This window comes from Schistocerca nitens, chromosome 3, assembly GCF_023898315.1.
Source record: "Schistocerca nitens isolate TAMUIC-IGC-003100 chromosome 3, iqSchNite1.1, whole genome shotgun sequence".
Classification (NCBI taxonomy): domain Eukaryota; kingdom Metazoa; phylum Arthropoda; class Insecta; order Orthoptera; family Acrididae; genus Schistocerca; species Schistocerca nitens.
Window position 1 is genome coordinate 578809747 of NC_064616.1, and position 19156 is coordinate 578828902.

At 43.7% G+C, this 19156-nt stretch overlaps 1 protein-coding gene across 1 annotated transcript in view; it reads left to right on the forward strand.

The window, feature by feature from the left end:
- Nucleotides 1–18408, forward strand: part of LOC126249348 (uncharacterized) — a 198205-nt gene extending 179797 nt beyond the window's left edge. Inside the window, exon 4 of the mRNA XM_049951002.1 lies at nucleotides 18194–18408. Within this exon, the coding sequence (XP_049806959.1) occupies nucleotides 18194–18408 (215 nt within the window). The remainder of the gene's footprint in view (nucleotides 1–18193) is intronic.
- Nucleotides 18409–19156: the final 748 nt, after the last annotated feature.

A 19156-nucleotide genomic window follows, 5' to 3' on the forward strand; every position in this document is an offset into this window, starting at 1 on the left:
GGCTGAAGACAATCGTTCGATGTGACAAGCAACCCTTCCACAAATTACTGCAGATTTCAACGCTGGGACACCAAATAGTGTCAGCGTGCGAACCATTTAACGACAAATCATCTAGATGACTGCACGACACAGACCTTTACGTCTCGCTTGGGCCCGTCAACACCTACATTAGGCCGGCCTGGGTGGCCGAGCTGTTCTAGGCGCTACAGTCTGGAACCGCGCGACCGCTACGGTCGCAGGTTCGAATCCTACCTCGGGCATTGGTGTGTGTGATGTCATTAGGTTAGTTAGGTTTAAGTAGTTCTAAGTTCTAGGGGACTGATGACCTCTGAAGTTAAGTCCCATAGAGCTCAGAGCCATTTGAACCATTTGAGCCACCTACATTAGACTGTTGATGACTGGAAACATGTTGCCTTGTTGGACGAGTCTCATTTCAAATTCTATCGAGCGGATGGACATGTACGGTATAGAGACAACCTCATGAATCCATGGTCCCTGCATGTCAGCATGTAACACCGAAAATAAAGGATGCATGGCACCTGCTACCGGTGTATATTTTTTTCTGAATTGTATGTAAATATTTGTAATTTAAATGCTTTCTTTTAATAAGTAAGGACATTGCTTCCCTGTATGTGTAAATTTAGGTAGAAGTCTGTTGATGTTTCATTGTATTTATCTGTGTCTTAATGTGAAACTTATAAGCTCTGCGAAAAAGCCAAAGGAATTGTTATTTGCATCGACTAGCAACAAAAATAGCAGTGCTTGTGCGTTGTAAAATCTTTGGGTAGGGAGTTGTTGCGCGGAGAGAGAGGGAGACGGGTTCCAGCGCTTGTAGTGTGCGGAAAGTGGTGTTAACGTTCTCGCAGTAGAAAGTACCGTTTTCGGCGAGATCATGTATGCGCGCCGGCCAGATGTCTAGTAGCAGGAGTGCAGACAGTGGACGGGCAGAAGAGGCTGTATTAATTATGATTGCCCGTTCCTGTAATTAGCCGTGGCTCCACAAGATGCTACCGTCTTCAACAACAACAGCAGTTCCAGCAATACAGTTTCGTCGTCGGCTCCGAGTTTCGTCGTATGCACAGCACTGAAATAAGACTGTTCATTGGTAGAAAGTATTAACGGCTAATCCAGCAGCGCAACTGAATGTGATTTGATTGATAAGATTTATTTAAATAATAAATTACTTAAACTCAGGGCGATTGTGTCCTCATTGCCCCCAGACATTGTTACCAAGCAGGATCCTTGTTCCTTTTTTTCCAATATGCTAACCGAGTGTCATAAGAAACAAACTGAATGGTTACAGTCAGTTTATTAATTAATAATTTCACTTTTAAGAATTTTAGCCTCAGTCTACTTTCAATTAACTGTTGTACAACAGAGGTTTCAGTATATGACTGGCCGGCCGAAGTGGCCGTGCGGTTAAAGGCGCTACAGTCTGGAACCGCAAGACCGCTACGGTCGCAGGTTCGAATCCTGCCTCGGGCATGGATGTTTGTGATGTCCTTAGGTTAGTTAGGTTTAAGTAGTTCTAAGTTCTAGGGGACTAATGACCTCAGCAGTTGAGTCCCATAGTGCTCAGAGCCATTTGAACCATTTTTGAAGTATATGACTAAAGTAAACCAATTTCATTTTTCAAGGTTCAGAATCAATCACTGGAAAAAATCCAAATCTACAGAAATGCACAAATTAAGAGTGCAGAAGTTTTATTTATTTTATATATAGCTTGGAGCACATGACTGTTTGGTTTGGTACGTATTCTAGTGTTTAATTCTGTTCAAGTCATTAAAAAGGCTCAGTTGTTCAGACAATAATATGAAATCCAGTTTGCAAAATAAGTAACAGCAAAGTAAAAAGTGCTTGCTTTTTTTCTAAATTTCTTTGATGACGTTATGTTGAGGTCACTGAAAGTCACTTTTCACGTAACGAAGTTCAATACTAACATACAGTTTGATTACATATTTTCAAATCATTACTCGATTGCCTTTTCCAAAATTTAATGGCAAACATAACGCAAGAGTGACTTCTCAATTTTCTTTATCATTACGTGTCAAAAAACGTGACAAACTTCAGTTGCCACGTCAGTGTTTAATAATACATGTTTTTCTTTCCCATCACCTTGTGCTGGATTTTGGATGTAAATTGCCCTAGTGGGCTAGCGGCCGTTAATTATTTCCTTTTCGTTCATTAGTGTAACTTTTGGATTCATGATCAGTGGTACCCCTTTTCTCTCCAGTGTTGTCCGTGAGTGAATGCACAAAATAACTTTCATTTTCCAAATTATAGCCCTGTTCGGTTTAATTACTTTTTATTTTTAGTAGACTTTTCATCAGAAAGGTCGGTTGTACACTTTCTTCCTACTTATCGGTATCACTTCTTCTGGAAAGATAGCCTTATCCAATTAGAAAAAATCCATCAGGCATACACGCGATCCACGGTCATATTTTATATTGCAAGCAGGATAGGCCGATTAGTAAGAGGGAGGTTACAAGCAGGGGACTGTTCAAGCGGGTGGAGGCTCTGCAATGGTGTGGGGCATGTGCTGTTGGAGTGATATGGAACCCCTGATACGTCTAAATACGACTCTGACAGGTGTCAGGTACATAAGTGTCCTATATGGTCACCGGCATCAATCCATGGCTATTATACATTCCGACGGACTTGGGCAATTCCAGCAGGACAATGCGACACCCCACACGTCCAGAATTGCTATAGAGTGACTCCAGGAACACTCTTCTGAGTTTTAACACTTCCACTCGCCACCAAACTCCCCAGACGTGAACATTATTGAGCATATATGGGATGACTTGCAATGTGCTGTTCAGAAGAGATTCCCCCTTCCCCCCTCGTACTCTTTGACAGAAAACTGTGCTGGTCCTCCCACGTTTCCTATCTTTCGGCTCGCTGTCTGCGAACGCTCAACACCCTCCGTGTCCTGAATGGTACCTCCTGGGGAGCGGACCGAGTGGTCCTTCTCCGCCTCTATCGCGCCTTAGTGCGCTCGAAATTGGACTATGGAAGCATAGTCTACTCCTCTGCTCGGCCGTCTATTCTTCGGCGTCTCGACTCTATCCACCACCGTGGATTACGTTTAGCGTCTGGAGCTTTTTACACTAGCCCTGTGGAAAGCCTTTATGCTGAGACTGCTGAACCTCCGCTGTCCAATCGGCGAGCGGTCCTTCTGAGCCGTTATGCTAGCCATCTGTCTTCCATGCCTGCTAATCCAGCCCATGACCCTTTTTTCGACGCCTCCTTTGATGTAGGGTATGCAGGCCGCTCCTCCTCCCTACTACCCCCGGGAGTCCGCTTCCGTCAACTGCTCCATTCTCTTTCCTTCCGCTTTCCTAAAACCTTCTTGACAACTTGGGGTACAGCACCGCCTTGGCTCCGTCCCCGGATCTGTCTGCTCCGTGATCTATGTCAATTTCCCAAGGATGGTACACCTTCACTTGTTTATCGTCGGGCATTTGCTGCTCTATGTGCACAAATGACGGACGCCACCTTTATTTACACCGACGGCTCGAAAACATCGTTGGGTGTAGGGAGTGCCTATATTGTTGGCGACGCCCCAAATCACTTTCGGCTTCCCGACCAGTGTTCGGTTTATACTGCGGAGCTTTTCGCTGTTCTCCAGGCTGTCCACTACATCCGCCGCCATCAGCGGATACAGTACGTAATCTGCTCAGATTCTCTCAGCTCTCTCCTCAGTCTCCAAGCTCTTTACCCTGTGCACCCTCTGGTCCACCGGATTCAGGACTGTTTGCGCTTGCTCCACCTGGGGGGCGTCTCGGTGGCGTTCCTCTGGCTCCCGGGACACGCTGGTATCTGTGGGAATGAGGCGGCTGATATAGCAGCCAAGGCTGCAGTTTCTCTTCCTCGGCCAGCTATTCAGTCGCTTCCCTTCACCGATCTACGGAGCGGTTTATGTCGCAAAGTTGCTCATTTATGGCATGCGCATTGGTCAACACTTCCCCGAAATAAATTGCGGGAAGTGAAAGCCCTTCCTTGCGCTTGGACTTCTTCCTCCCGAACGCGTCGTCGGGAGGAGGTAATTTTAGCTAGACTCCGGATAGGTCACTGTCTTTTTAGCCATCGACATCTTTTAAGCGGCGATCCTCCCCCACTCTGTCCCCACTGCTGTCAGCTGTGGATGGTAAGACATTGAATGCCCCTATTTTAATCCGTTACGCTCCCGTCTACAGCTATCGCCTGATCTATCATCGATTTTAGCAGATGACACGCGCTCAGCCGACCGCGTTCTCCAGTTTATTAGTGACAGTGAAATGACGTCAGTCATTTGAAGTTTTATCGGGGACTATCAACCCCTCTCTGTAGTGGACTTTTAAGCCTTGTTTCTGCTTTTAGTGTCTCCAATTTTTTGAGTTTCGTTCCCATTTTTGCTGTTTTCCATTTTCAGTTTTTATTATTTCCTCAGTCACGGACCGGGCGCTAATGACCATAGCAGTTTTGCGCCCTAAAACCAAAAAAAAAAAAAAAAAAAAGGGCTTGCGGAGTATGTAAGTTAATCTGTTTGTAGACGAGGATGTTGTTAGAGATGGAGCACTTGCTCAGATTGGGTGCAAAAGAGTAGGGAAATCGGCTATGTACTTTCCAGAGAAACCATACTGGCCTTAGGCGATTTAGGGTTACCACGGAAAACCAAAATCTGAATGGCCTGACTGACTGCAGCGTCTTAAGCACCACCCTGTTGAAAATCTTCATGCAGAATGGCATGACACCTGAAATTGATTTCGGGCTAATGTGAACTCTCAATTGTAGTAGTGCATCGGAGAGTTGCGAGTGTATACTCAAGAATGTGTGAGAAAACGTCCAGTTGAATTGTAGTGTAGTGTATGCTCCTAAATTTATTTATTTCTTCAAAATTACAGGCAAGTATCTGGGTAACTAAAATGGACCATATACGAGGGGGACTTCATAAAGTAAGATACACATTACTTTGGCATGTCGGCCGTGGTGGCTGAGCGGTTCTAGGCGCTTCACTCCGGAACCGCGCGACTGCTACGGTCGCAGGTTCGAATCCTGCCTCGGGCATAGATGTGTGTGATGTCCTTAGGTTCGTGAGGTTTAAGTAGTTCTTAGGGGAGTGATGACCTCAGATGGTAAGTCCCATAGTGCTTAGAGCCATTTGAACCATTTGAACTATTTTTCAACAATGTCACCAAGTCCTGTTTACCTGTATTGCGCTTGGTTCAACTTATCTCGAAGTCTTACATATCGATTTTCCGAAATAATGTTCTGTAGACTGACTCTAAAAAGGATAGTGCAAAATGATGTGGACCACACAGTAGTTGAATTTAAAGTGGTTTCTCCCACGTTGCTACCACTATAAGGTTGTTGATGGCCAGTCACGCTTTTGCAGTACACAGTTCAAACAGGCAAAGAGACGCGCATCTCTTCCCTCGTCAACATATTCGGAAAGGAAAAAATTCAGGCATTAACCAGTGACACGTTGAACTTCACAGTCGGATGACGTGTAGTGACAGAAATATGAATTCATAGTGCACACGATATAACTTGCAGTACAGCCACCAAAATTTATGAAATCGCCGTGCGGAGTGGCCGAGCGGTTTGAGGCGCCATGTCACGGATTGCGCGGCCCCTCCCGGTGGAGGTTCGAGTCCTCCCTCGAGCATGGGTGTGTGTGTTGTTCTTAGCATAAGTTGGTTTAAGTTAATTTAAATAACGACCGAGGACGTCAGCAGTTGGGTCCCTTAGGGATCCATACACATTTGAACATTTATTTAATTATTCAGTAAAAAACATTTGTGAATCATTAACATTTTGATACGGTGTGTTCAACATCGTGCACGAGATTTGAAGGTACAAAGATATTATGCTGTTACTTGCCGGTTGCGTACTTTGAAACAAGATGTTAACTGTGTGTTAGCTACGTGCAGGTTTTTGGAGAAATAGGTGTTGCTCGAGTTAATTCTCACAGCGGATCGACTATTTTGGAGTGCAGTGTGCTGTTTAAGGACAGGAGTACAGTTATTAGTTGATTTCGTAAGTTACATAATATTTTGCCAATCGGTTAGGGTAGATTTTGCTATTTTCCAGATTACGAAAAACGATGAATGTTATTAAATTATAAAAGTATCCAGGACGCTGTTATAGTTCCACGTTGGGAATACCCTGAATAAGACTATGACCCCTATCTTGAAAATAATTACACATAATGACCAATTATTAAAAATTTTAACTAGCGTCTTAATTAATTAATAATGGGTTTTACGTGATTTGGAAATAAATGGTAAAAAAAGGACCGTGTCAAAGTTCGGAAGGTAGCACTGAGGTAAAACTGACAATGAAAATTATTAAGGTCCGAATTTTTAATATCAGTTATTTCGTAAGCTAATTGGTTCAGGTAATTTTAAGTATGCTCTCGGGAAGAGTAAGGTGTCTGCTTTGAGGTGAGTGGTAACATTACTGCCCATTTAGTTGTTTAGCTCAAAATGTTTTCCCATCACGTACTGTCGTAGAATTTTCACTTAGCTATTACTTTCTGAAATAGCATTCTAACATATTTACGCGCATTTTCTGTAATTCGTGTGCACCAGTACTGAAAATTAGATAAAAATTCGGGATAAAATTTGGTTATTCATGGGAGTAGGAAACATAACAGAAAACGGAGTTTCCAACCTGCTGTGTGTCAAACGATCGGGACGTTCTATAGTGCGCGCAAAATGCCGTGGCTGCTAGATGCGCCGTCTGCTGGGGATGCGTGGAGAGAGCGGCAGGGGTGGAGCGTCGTTCAGAGCGCTGGAGGGGAAATACCGTTCTAAACTAAAGCCTACGCTCACATTTTTTGTAAACATTAAGTGGGGTCCTTCCACGCCCACGCTCGTATGGTGACTATTAATAAAGATCTACTGTCATCTCTGCTTTCGTTAGTATCTAAAAAGAATTCTGCCGAAAATGCAGCGATTTATTTTCGCATGGCTTATTAACCATTTGTAACTTTCAGAGAGGCACCATGAGTGGCGAATTTTGAGTGAAACCTATACATTTCTCTGGTTGCCTTGCCAAAATTTGCTTCTTCTGCCAAAACACAGCGGAGTTTACACTGACTCACCTCACTAACATGTTGTACAGACACAATTGCGATAGAATTCTGAAACAGTTGCTTATTAAGTTTATTAAGTGAGGAATTGAGGAAAGCCGGCCGGGGTGGTCGAGCGGTTCTAGGCGCTACAGTCTGAAACCGCGAGACCGCTAGGGTCGCAGGTTCGAATCCTGCCTCCGGTATGGATGTATGTGAAGTCCTTAGGTTAGTTAGGTTTAAGTAGTTTTAAGTTCTAGGGCACTGATGACCTCAGAAGTTAAGTCCCATAGTGCTCAGAGCCATTTGAACCAAATGGAGAGAGAACATGTGAAGGAGGAGATGGAAAGAGACATAGTGCGGAAGGAGATACATCAATGGAAATAAATGCATACAGGGCCGACACAGGGTACTCAGCTCGTAGCGATATAAACGGAAACTCTTTTTCACCGCGTACGCGAAACTAGCACGAAATCTTGAACAGTGCTGCACACTGGCTGGTTCTAATCTGGCTTTCGCACAACATACAATCAGACAAAGCAGAGGGTTTCCCTGAGGAAGAGAGAAGCACTTTGAACCACTGTCTTTCGAAAGGAAATAGATACAACTGTTCGTTTGCACAGGATGTGTCAAAAAAAATCAGATCACTAAAAACCACGATCGCACTATTCTACAACTTTGAAAAGGATCACAAAAGAATAAGGCCAAAAACGCCTTGGGCTTATTGGTTCTCCTTGTCCATCCAGGAGCACACACTTCGTTAGGTTGGGCTGTACGTGTATTCGAATTCTGGGTCAGTTTCCTCTTTACATTTTAGCATGCAATAAGCAAATAATTCAAAAGCCAACGTACACGGATGACAGTCTGCATGATTTGTATACAGGATCCGTAACTGTCCTCAGTTCCTAACATCACTCGTCAGTTCTTTAAGTTTGAGTGATATTTTTGCAATTAATGTTCTCAGCTTCTGGATTTTCAAATTAAGATATGATTATTTTATGTCCAGAACATCGAAGAAATAAGTGAAACGACAGTCATATTTCTCATATTCTTCATACTTCTAGTGAAATAATAGCTGTTTTTGTTAAGCAACAATTCACATTCTTGTGTCATTTAACATTGTAGTCGTATCAGTGAGAACGCTCATGGTCATTTATTTATTTATTTGGTCGACAGATGTACGCCTGTCTTCTTGGAGTAATCTTCAGAGATGGTGGTCCAGATTTCTGTACACACCGGTACCTCTAATACCCATTAGCACGTCAACCTTGCGTTGATGCATGCCTGTATAAGTCGTGGCATACTATCCACAAGTTCATCAAGCACTGTTGGTCCCGATTGTCCCACTCCTCAACGGCGATTCGGCGGAGATCCCTCAGAGTGGTTGGTGGGTCACGTCGCCCATAAACAGCCCTTTTCAATCTATCCCAGGCATGTTCGGTAGGGTTCATGTCTGGAGAACATACTGGTCACTCTAGTCGAGCGATAACGTTATGCTGAAGGAAGTCATTCACAAAGTGTGCACGATGGGGGCTCGAATTGTCGTCCATGAAGGCGAATGCCTCGAAAATATGCTGCCGTTATGGTTGCACTATCGGTCGGAGGATGGCATTCACGTTTCATACAGCCGTTACGCCGCCTTCCATGACCACCAGCGGGTACGTCGCCCCTACATAATGCCTCCAAAAAAACAGTAGGGAACTTCCACCTTGCTGCACGCGTTGGACAGTATGTCTAAGTCGTTCAGCCTGACCGGGTTGCCTCCAATCTCGTCTCCGACGATTGCCTGGCTGAAGGCATATGCGACTCTCATCAGTGAAGAGAACATGATGCCAATCCTGAGTGGTCCATCGGCATGTTATTGGGACCATCTGTACCGCGCTTCATGGTGTCGTGGTTGCAAAGATGGACCTCGCCATGCTCATCGGGAGTGAAGCTGCGCATCATGCAACCTATTGCGCACAGTTTGAGTCGTAACACGAGGTGCTGTGGCTGCACGAAAAGCATTATTCAACATGGTGGCGTTGCCGTCAACGTTCCACCGAGCCATAATCCGTAGGTATCGGTCATCGACAGAGGTAGTAGCCCTTGGGCGGCCTGAGCGAGGCATGTCTTCGACAGTTCCAGTCTCTCTGTATCTCCTCCATGTCCGAACAACATCGCTTTGGTCCACTCCGAGACGCCTGGACAGTTTCTTTGTTGAGAGCCCTTCCTGGCACAAAGTAACAATGCGGACGCGATCGAACCGCGGTATTGACCGTCTAGGCAAGGTTGAACTCCAGACAATGCGAGCCGTGTACCTCCTTCCTGATGGAATGACTGTAACTGGTCGACTGTCAGACCCCCTCCGTCTAATAGGCACTGCTTCAAAATGGTTCAAATGGCGCTGAGCACTATGGGACTCAACTGCTGAGGTCATAAGTCCCCTAGAACTTAGAACTACTTAAACTTAACTAACCTAAGGACAACACACACATCCATGCCCGAGGCAGGATTCGAACCTGCGATCGTAGCGGTCGCGCGGTTCCAGACTGTAGCGCCAGAACCGCTCGGCCATCAGCGGCCGGCGCAATAGGCACTGCTCATGCATGGTTGTTTACATCTTTGGGCGGGTTTAGTGACGTCTCTGAACAGTCAAAGGGACTGTGTCTGTGATGCAATATCCACAGTCAACGTCGATCTTCAGGAGTTCTGGGAACTGGGGTGATGCAAAACTTTTTTTGATGTGTTTATATTGACTGAACATTGCCAGTTACATTACAGAAAAATGTAGAGGTAACATTTTAACTGGAAACTGAATATAAAAATGAATGTAAAGATTTAACAGAAACTGCAACACGTTACTGATAATGCAAATGAACATAAAAGCATTTTATAAAACAGGTTGTACTCTCCAGTTCGTGAAGTCTCGAAATGTACTATAGGTGTTCCCCAATACTGGGCTGCGTAAGTTACTATTCCTATATTCTATTATTATAGGTAACACATCCTACCGGTATAATTTTAGTTTCGGAAATACTCTAGACAGAATTTTAATTAGAAATAGTGTATCTATAAGCAGATATGCAGCTATGCGCAGTACATGCTTCTAACAGACTGCAACTAAGTCTGTGAGGACAGTGTCAAAGGAAACACTCATACTGTATCACACCAGCTTACCACGTCTAACCATGTTCAGGAATAGGTAAACATTTTACCTTTGTCCTAAGCGATGCACCATCTTGTATACGGTAGGGGGAAACCAGTGAACGCATTTCATTTCATCTCAGTTGTTAGTTAGGTTCACTTTCGAGAGATAATTCTCACGACTTCTCTTAACATTATGTGGAATCTGTATGTTTACTGGCTACATATACATGGTTTGTTCGTGGATGTAGCTACATACTGCCCATTAACGTACTAATAATTAGTACACTCCGGTACATTTAATAAATATGTTTGCATTTGCCGATAATTATGTTACTAGTGAAATGCACTTAAATTTAAAAGTAAACACTTTTGTCTTCTGTAATAAATACTCTACTTGCTTTTAAGGTCAACTCGTCTGTAGAACGTGAATTGTGCGTCCTCTTTTATTCTTGCGTGATGTGTCAGAAGAATGACTGGCAGTCCGTCTCGTGTACATCCGAATTCTGTACAATGCCTGATAAAAAAAAGTCAAGCGCCCAGAAGGGAAGGAGTGAACTAAATGAAACTTCAGAGGTTGAGATGGTATCCGACGTTATTTCAGTGATTACAATATCGGGTAAAATTTGCAAAGAACTTGGCAGAATGATCCCTGGTCCCATACATGTTCTATCGTGGATAGATCTGGGGTCTTCCTCGTCTCGGGAGTCCCTCAACATCGCACAAACAGTTCATACAGAAGCGAGCCATGTGTGGGCGTGCATTGTCCGTTGAAAAATGTTGTTGTTGTTGTGGTCTTCAGTCCTGAGACTGGTTTGATGCAGCTCTCCATGCTACTCTATCCTGTGCAAGCTTCTTCATCTCCCAGTACCTACTGCAACCTACATCCTTCTGAATCTGCTTAGTGTATTGATCTCTAGGTCTCCCTCTACGATTTTTACCCTCCACGCTGCCCTACAATGCTAAATTTGTGATCCCTTGATGCCTCAAAACATGTCCTACCAACTGATCCCTTCTTCTAGTCAAGTTGTGCCACAAACTTCTCTTCTCCCCAAGCCTATTCAATACCTCCTCATTAGTTACGTGATCTACCCACCTTATCTTCAGCATTCTTCTGTAGCACCACATTTCGAAAGCTTCTATTCTCTTCTTGTCCAAACTGGTTATCGTCCATGTTTCACTTCCATACATGGCTACACTCCATACAAATACTTTCAGAAACGACTTCCTGACACTTAAATCTATACTCGATGTTAACAAATTTCTGTTCTTCAGAAACGCTTTCCTTGCCATTGCCAGTCTACATTTTATATCCTCTCTACTTCCACCATCATCAGTTATTTTACTCCCTAAATAGCAAAACTCCTTTACTACTTTAAGTGTCTCATTTCCTAATCTAATCCCCTCAGCATCACCCGATTTTATTTGATTACATTCCATTATCCTCGTTTTGCTTTTGTTGATGTTCGTCTTATATCCTCCTTTCAAGACACTGTCCATTCCGTTCAACTGCTCTTCCAAGTCCTTTGCTGTCTCTGACAGAATTACAATGTCATCGGCGAACCTCAAAGTTTTTACTTCTTCTCCATGAATTTTAATACCTACTCCGAATTTTTCTTTTGTTTCCTTTACTGCTTGCACAATATACAGATTGAATAACATCGGGGAGAGGCTACAACCCTGTCTCACTCCTTTCCCAACCACTGCTTCCCTTTCATGCCCCTCGACTCTTATAACTGCCATCTGGTTTCTGTACAAATTGTAAATAGCCTTTCGCTCCCTGTATTTTACCCCTGCCACCTTCAGAATTTGAAAGAGAGTATTCCAGTTAACGTTGTCAAAAGCTTTCTCTAAGTCTACAAATGCTAGAAACGTAGGTTTGCCTTTTCTTAATCTTTCTTCTAAGATAAGTCGTACGGTTAGTATTGCCTCACGTGTTCCAACATTTCTACGGAATCCAAACTGATCTTCCCCGAGGTCCGCTTCTACCAGTTTTTCCACTCGTCTGTAAAGAATTCGCGTTAGTATTTTGCAGCTGTGACTTATTAAACTGATAGTTCGGTAATTTTCACATCTGTCAACACCTGCTTTCTTTGGTATTTGAATTATTATATTCTTCTTGAAGTCTGTGGGTATTTCGTCAGTCTCATACATCTTGCTCACCAGATGGTAGAGTTTTGTCCTGACTGGCTCTCCCAAGGCCATCAGTAGTTCTAATGGAATGTTGTCTACTCCCGGGCCCTTGTTTCGACTCAGGTCTTTCAGTGCTCTGTCAAACTCTTCACGCAGTATCTTATCTCCCATTTCATCTTCCTCTACATCCTCTTCCATTTCCATAATACTGTCCTCAAGTACATCGCCCTTGTATAAACCCTCTATATACTCCTTCCACCTTTCTGCCTTCCCTTCTTTGCTTAGAACTGGGTTGCCATCTGAGCTCTTGATATTCATACAAGTGGTTCTCTTCTCTCCAACGGTCTCTTTAATTTTCCTGTAGGCAGTATCTATCTTACCCCTAGTGAGACAAGCCTCTACATCCTTACATTTGTCCTCCAGCCATCCCTGCTTAGCCATTTTGCACTTCCTGTCGATCTCATTTTTGAGACGTTTGTATTCCCTTTTGCCTGCTTCATTTACTGCATTTTTATATTTTCTCCTTTCATCAATTAAATTCAATATTTCTTCTGTTACCCAAGGATTTCTATTAGCCCTCGTCTTTTTACCTACTTGATCCTATGCTGCCTTCACTACTTCATCCCTCAGAGCTACCCATTCTTCTTCTACTGTATTTCTTCCCCCCATTCCTGTCAATTGTTCCCTTATGCTCTCCCTGAAACTCTCTACAACCTCTGGTTTAGTCAGTTTATCCAGGTCCCATCTCCTTAAATTCCCACCTTTTTGCAGTTTCTTCAGTTTCAATCTGCAGTTCATAACCAATAGATTGTGGTTAGAATCCACATCTGCCCCTGGAAATGTCTTACAATTTAAAACCTGGTTCCTAAATCTCTGTCTTACCATTATATAATCTATCTGATACCTATTAGTATCTCCAGGATTCTTCCAGGTATACAACCTTCTTTTATGATTCTTGAACCAAGTGTTAGCTATAATTAAGTTATGCTCTGTGCAAAATTCTACAAGGCGGCTTCCTCTTTCATTTCTTCCCCCCAATCCATATTCACCTACTATGTTTCCTTCTCTCCCTTTTCCTACTGACGAATTCCAGTCACCCATGACTATTAAATTTTCGTCTCCCTTCACTACCTGAATAATTTCTTTTATCTCGTCATACATTTCATCAATTTCTTCATCATCTGCAGAGCTAGTTGGCATATAAACTTGTACTACTGTAGTAGGCATGGGCTTTGTGTCTATCTTGGCCACAATAATGCGTTCACTATGCTGTTTGTAGTAGCTAACCCGCACTCCTATTTTTTTATTCATTATTAAACCTACTCCTGCATTACCCCTATTTGATTTTGTATTTATAACCCTGTAATCACCTGACCAAAAGTCTTGTTCCTCCTGCCACCGAACTTCACTAATTCCCACTAAATCTAACTTTAACCTATCCATTTCCCTTTTTAAGTTTTCTAAACTACCTGCCCGATTAAGGGATCTGACATTCCACGCTCCGATCCGTAGAATGCCAGTTTTCTTTCTCCTGATAACGACGTCCTCTTGAGTAGTCCCCGCCCGGAGATCCGAATGGGGGACTATTTTACCTCCGGAATATTTTACCCAAGAGGACGCCATCATCATTTAACCATACACTAAAGCTGCATGCCCTCGGGAAAAATTACGGCTGTAGTTTCCCCTTGCTTTCAGCCGTTCGCAGTACCAGCACAGCAAGGCCGTTTTGGTTAATGTTACAAGGCCAGATCAGTCAATCATCTAGACTGTTGCCCCTGCAACTACTGAAAAGGCTGCTGCCCCTCTTCAGGAACCACTTGTTTGTCTGGCCTCTCAACAGATACCCCTCCGTTGTGGTTGCACCTACGGTACGGCCATCTGTATCGCTGAGGCACGCAAGCCTCCCCACCAACGGCAAGGTCCATGGTTCATGGGGGAAGTGAAAAATGTTACTATGTACTTTACTGTCGCATCAGAGGTAACACACGACGATGCACAACGTCCGTTACATATCGTTGTCCCCTCAAACCCTACAAGTCAAGACCTCAAGTAATACTCTATGGCCCCACACACCATGACGCCAGGAGTAACATGCCTGTGCTTCTTCCAAACATTGGAAGAATAGACCTCTCCAGAGGTCGCTATCGTACTCGCTGATGATGACGCTTTGTGATAGCGCGGAGCTGCTGTTCATCTCCGAAAAACTGCGACGACATTCGTCAACAGTCCCTGCTTGCCAGACATGGCACCACTGCAACCACGACAGTTTGTGTTTTGATGTAAACGACAGCCTGTCTATGGGATGGCAATCTCCTAGCCCGTCTGCTGTTAGTCTCTGACCAATGGTGCAGTACGACTCAGAATGTTGCACAGAATCAGCAGCGGGTGGTGGTGGTGGTGGTGGTGGTTAGTGTTTAACGTCACGTCGACAACGAGGTCATTAGAGACGGAGCACAAGCTCGGATTAGGGACGGATTGGGAAGGAAATCGGCCGTGCCCTTTCAAAGGAACCATCCCGGCATTCGCCTGAAACGATTTAGGGAAATCACGGAAAACCTAAATCAGGATGGCCGGAGACGGGATTGAACCGTCGTCCTCCCGAATGCGAGTCCAGTGTGCTAACCACTGCGCCACCTCGCTCGGTTCAGCAGCGGGGCTGGGGAAGATTGAGCACAGCCTGTACTGTTGCCAGGTTTCTGATGACGTCATCGATGATTTACCCTGATGTATTGTTGCCAGATTTTCCCAACCTCCTCCCCACTGATATCAGAGGCCACTGGTGGAACAACAGCAATGAACATCGTTTCCAAGTTACACGACATATTAGCTAAGAGGTCATTTGATAGAAGCATTGAAACTTCCTGGCAGATTAAAACTGTGTGCCGGACCGAGACTCGAACTCGGGACCTTTGCCTTTCGCGGACAAGTGCTCTACCAAACCCTACATTTCAGCAGGATAATGCACGACCGCATGTTGTAGGTCCTGTACGGGCCTTTCTGGATACAGAAAATGTTCGACTGCTGCCCAGGCCAGCACATTCTCCAGATCTCTCACTAATTGCAAACGTCTGGTCAATGGTGGCCGAGCAACTGGCTCGTCACAATACGCCAGTCACTACTCTTGATGAACTGTGGTATCGTGTTGAAGCTGCATGGGCAGCTGTACGTGCACACGCCATCCAAGCTCTGTTTGACTCAATGCCCAGGGGTATCAAGGCTGTTATTACGACCAGAGGTGGTTGTTCTGGATACTGATTTCTCAGGATCTATGCACCAAAATTGCGTGAAAATGTAATCACATGTCAGTTCTAGTATAATATATTTGTCCAATGAATAGCCGTTTATCATCTGCATTTCTTCTTGGTGTAGCAATTTTAATGCCAAGTAGTGCATGTAAAATCTCAAACCACCGTAGTATGATTGAGAGGATGTACCACAGACAGTTATCATGCTATAAGACAGAACACAGTTCATTATTCCGGATGGTGAATGTCCCACTTCTTGACATACATTAAGAATTCAGCATATACGATCAGCAGCACTGTAAGATTGTTCAGCGATGATGCTGTTGCATAGATGAAAGTATCATCTTTGGACAATGGCAAGCAGCTGCGGAAAACTGAGGACCTGCACATGGCAATTAACCCTCTACATCACCATCCTACAGCAAAATTACAACGAGCTACCCACATTACAGTGAAACTGTAACAAATCGCCCATGTTACGAGGGCAGTTCAATAAGTAATGCAACACTTTTTTCTCGGCCAATTTTGGTTGAAAAAACCGGAAATTTCTTGTGGAATATTTTCAAACATTCCCGCTTCGTCTCGTATAGTTTCATTGACTTCCGACAGGTGGCAGCGCTGTACGGAGCTGTTAAAATGGCGTCTGTAACGGATGTGCGTTGCAAACAACGGGCAGTGATCGAGTTTCTTTTGGCGGAAAACCAGGGCATCTCAGATATTCATAGGCGCTTGCAGAATGTCTACGGTGATCTGGCAGTGGACAAAAGCACGGTGAGTCGTTGGGCAAAGCGTGTGTCATCATCGCCGCAAGGTCAAGCAAGACTGTCTGATCTCCCGCGTGCGGGCCGGCCGTGCACAGCTGTGACTCCTGCAATGGCGGAGCGTGCGAACACACTCGTTCGAGATGGTCGACGGATCACCATCAAACAACTCAGTGCTCAACTTGACATCTCTGTTGGTAGTGCTGTCACAATTGTTCACCAGTTGGGATATTCAAAGGTTTGTTCCCGCTGGGTCCCTCGTTGTCTAACCGAACACCATAAAGAGCAAAGGAGACCATCTGTGCGGAATTGCTTGCTCGTCATGTGGCTGATGGTGACAATTTCTTGTCAAAGATTGTTACAGGCGATGAAACATGGGTTCATCACTTCGAACCTGAAACAAAACGGCAATCAATGGAGTGGCGCCACACCCACTCCCCTACCAAGAAAAAGTTTAAAGCCATACCCTCAGCCGGTAAAGTCATGGTTACTGTCTTCTGGGACGCTGAAGGGGTTATTCTGTTCGATGTCCTTCCCCATGATCAAACGATCAACTCTGAAGTGTATTGTGCTACTCTTCAGAAATTGAAGAAACGACTTCAGCGTGTTCGTAGGCACAAAAATCTGAACGAACTTCTCCTTCTTCATGACAACGCAAGACCTCACACAAGTCTTCGCACCCGAGAGGAGCTCACAAAACTTCAGTGGACTGTTCTTCCTCATGCACCCTACAGCCCCGATCTCGCACCGTCGGATTTCCATATGTTTGGCCCAATGAAGGACGCAATCCGTGGGAGGCACTACGCGGATGATGAAGTTATTGATGCAGTACGACGTTGGCTCCGACATCGACCAGTGGAATGGTACCGTGCAGGCATACAGGCCCTCATTTCAAGGTGGCGTAAGGCCGTAGCATTGAATGGAGATTACGTTGAAAAATAGTGTTGTGTAGCTAAAAGATTGGGGAATAACCTGGTGTATTTCAATGCTGAATAAAACAACCCCTGTTTCAGAAAAAAAATGTGTTGCATTACTTATTGAACTGCCCTCGTACAATGAAACTGTAACAAATTTTCCAATTTTAGAGCAAAATTGTGATAAACTGCCCAGGTTAGAACAAAACTGTAATTAACTGCATAGGTTAGAGCAAAATTGTGATAAACGAACCATGTTACAGCAAAAAATATAACAAATTACTCCATACATCATCATGTCATAGTAATCACTGTAACAAACTACCCATTACATTTCTATATTTCAAGACAATTCGATATACTACTCCTAGCTTTAGAATACCACGAGAGCTGTGGAGCGAACCACAGACTCACCACAACAGGTTTGTCCAGTTCTGCCTCGATCACATACCGGTAGTACTCATATGGGACCTATCAATAGATCCAACATCATAGCTTTCACAATACCTCTTAGCAATTTGAATATCCTATGTGGATTTTCCAAGACGTCACAATAGAAGTAGATCATTCGTGCTAAATTTAGAATCCAAGATGGCCATTTGTCATACTCTGTTTTCCCATGATATTCTCTGATGTGGGAGCTCTTTATAGTTGCCCTACTTTCCTGTGCACCATTACCAGCGAAAAATATGTGTTCCAAATTCCATGACACTGCAATTGCCTAACCACACCACTCTTCTGCACTGAAGCAAATTGGGCAGACGTGCTCAGTACACAATTGTGAAATGTTGACTTTCATGAAATGTCATCAGAGATCCACACCCCTCAGCCCAAATGGTAAATAGGCTCCTACAGTTTAATGTGTATATTAACTACTCTTAATTATTATTATTATTTTTATTATTATTATTCATTGTGTCTATGTTTTTCCAAAGTTTTCATTTATTTCTCCCTCAGCACTACAGCTGCCTGATGCAGCACCTGACGCATTGGACTGTAAATCAGATCAGCACACAAAATTGTTTCCAGATTGGATCCTCAATGAAGTGCCTGATACATTGAAGTGCAAATCAAGTCAGCACACAAGAAACTTGTTTCCAGATTTTGAGTTTCCCTATCTCCAACGTCTGCACAGACAGTTGAGCTGCCAGCATTGCGTAGTACATCGATGAAGAATGTGTTCTCATTCACTACAATGTACAGGGTGGGAGTTTAACATGGTGGTAATTTTTGAAAATCCACAAATTAGTGACATGAAAGTATTATCAGACAGTGAGTAGTATCAGTTATGCTACAGACAACTGCAATGTTCAATGCACAAACACCTGAAATGTTCTGGAGTGCCATATAGAATGTGTTGGGGAATCCTGGGATCAGTTAAAATATGCAACACCGAGAACACCTCACAGTGCACTCAGTTTTAAGAATCTACATTCAGAAACAGCCATGCAGCATGTTGTGTATGTGTGTATTGAGTGAAGTCCTTATATGTATAGATTTTATGGAACTGTTTGGTGAAGTCTTATACAACTTGCCTGTCAGAACACTTCAGAAGATCACGAATTCATTGCTACAAATTTCAATGAGTGATGTGCATGCTAGGCATCAGCATGCAGTATTATGTTTGATGTATTAGTATCCTTGTGGATATTGGTGCAAGTTTTTGTGCATATTAGAACTTGTATAAATTAACCCAAATTGCAATGAATAGATGACTGTCTCTCACTAAACTCTGTGTCTTTGTACCAAACCTCCAACAAATTGAAGAAAGCCTATAAAAAACAGTTATATGAAAAATACTGCAGATTGATGATTGAGAATGATGCTGGAAAGAAAATAATAACATTGTTTTAACAAGATTTTAAAACTGGGTTTTCCCTGATGTTATATGATGTAACACTTGTAAGAGCTGTTTTAGAG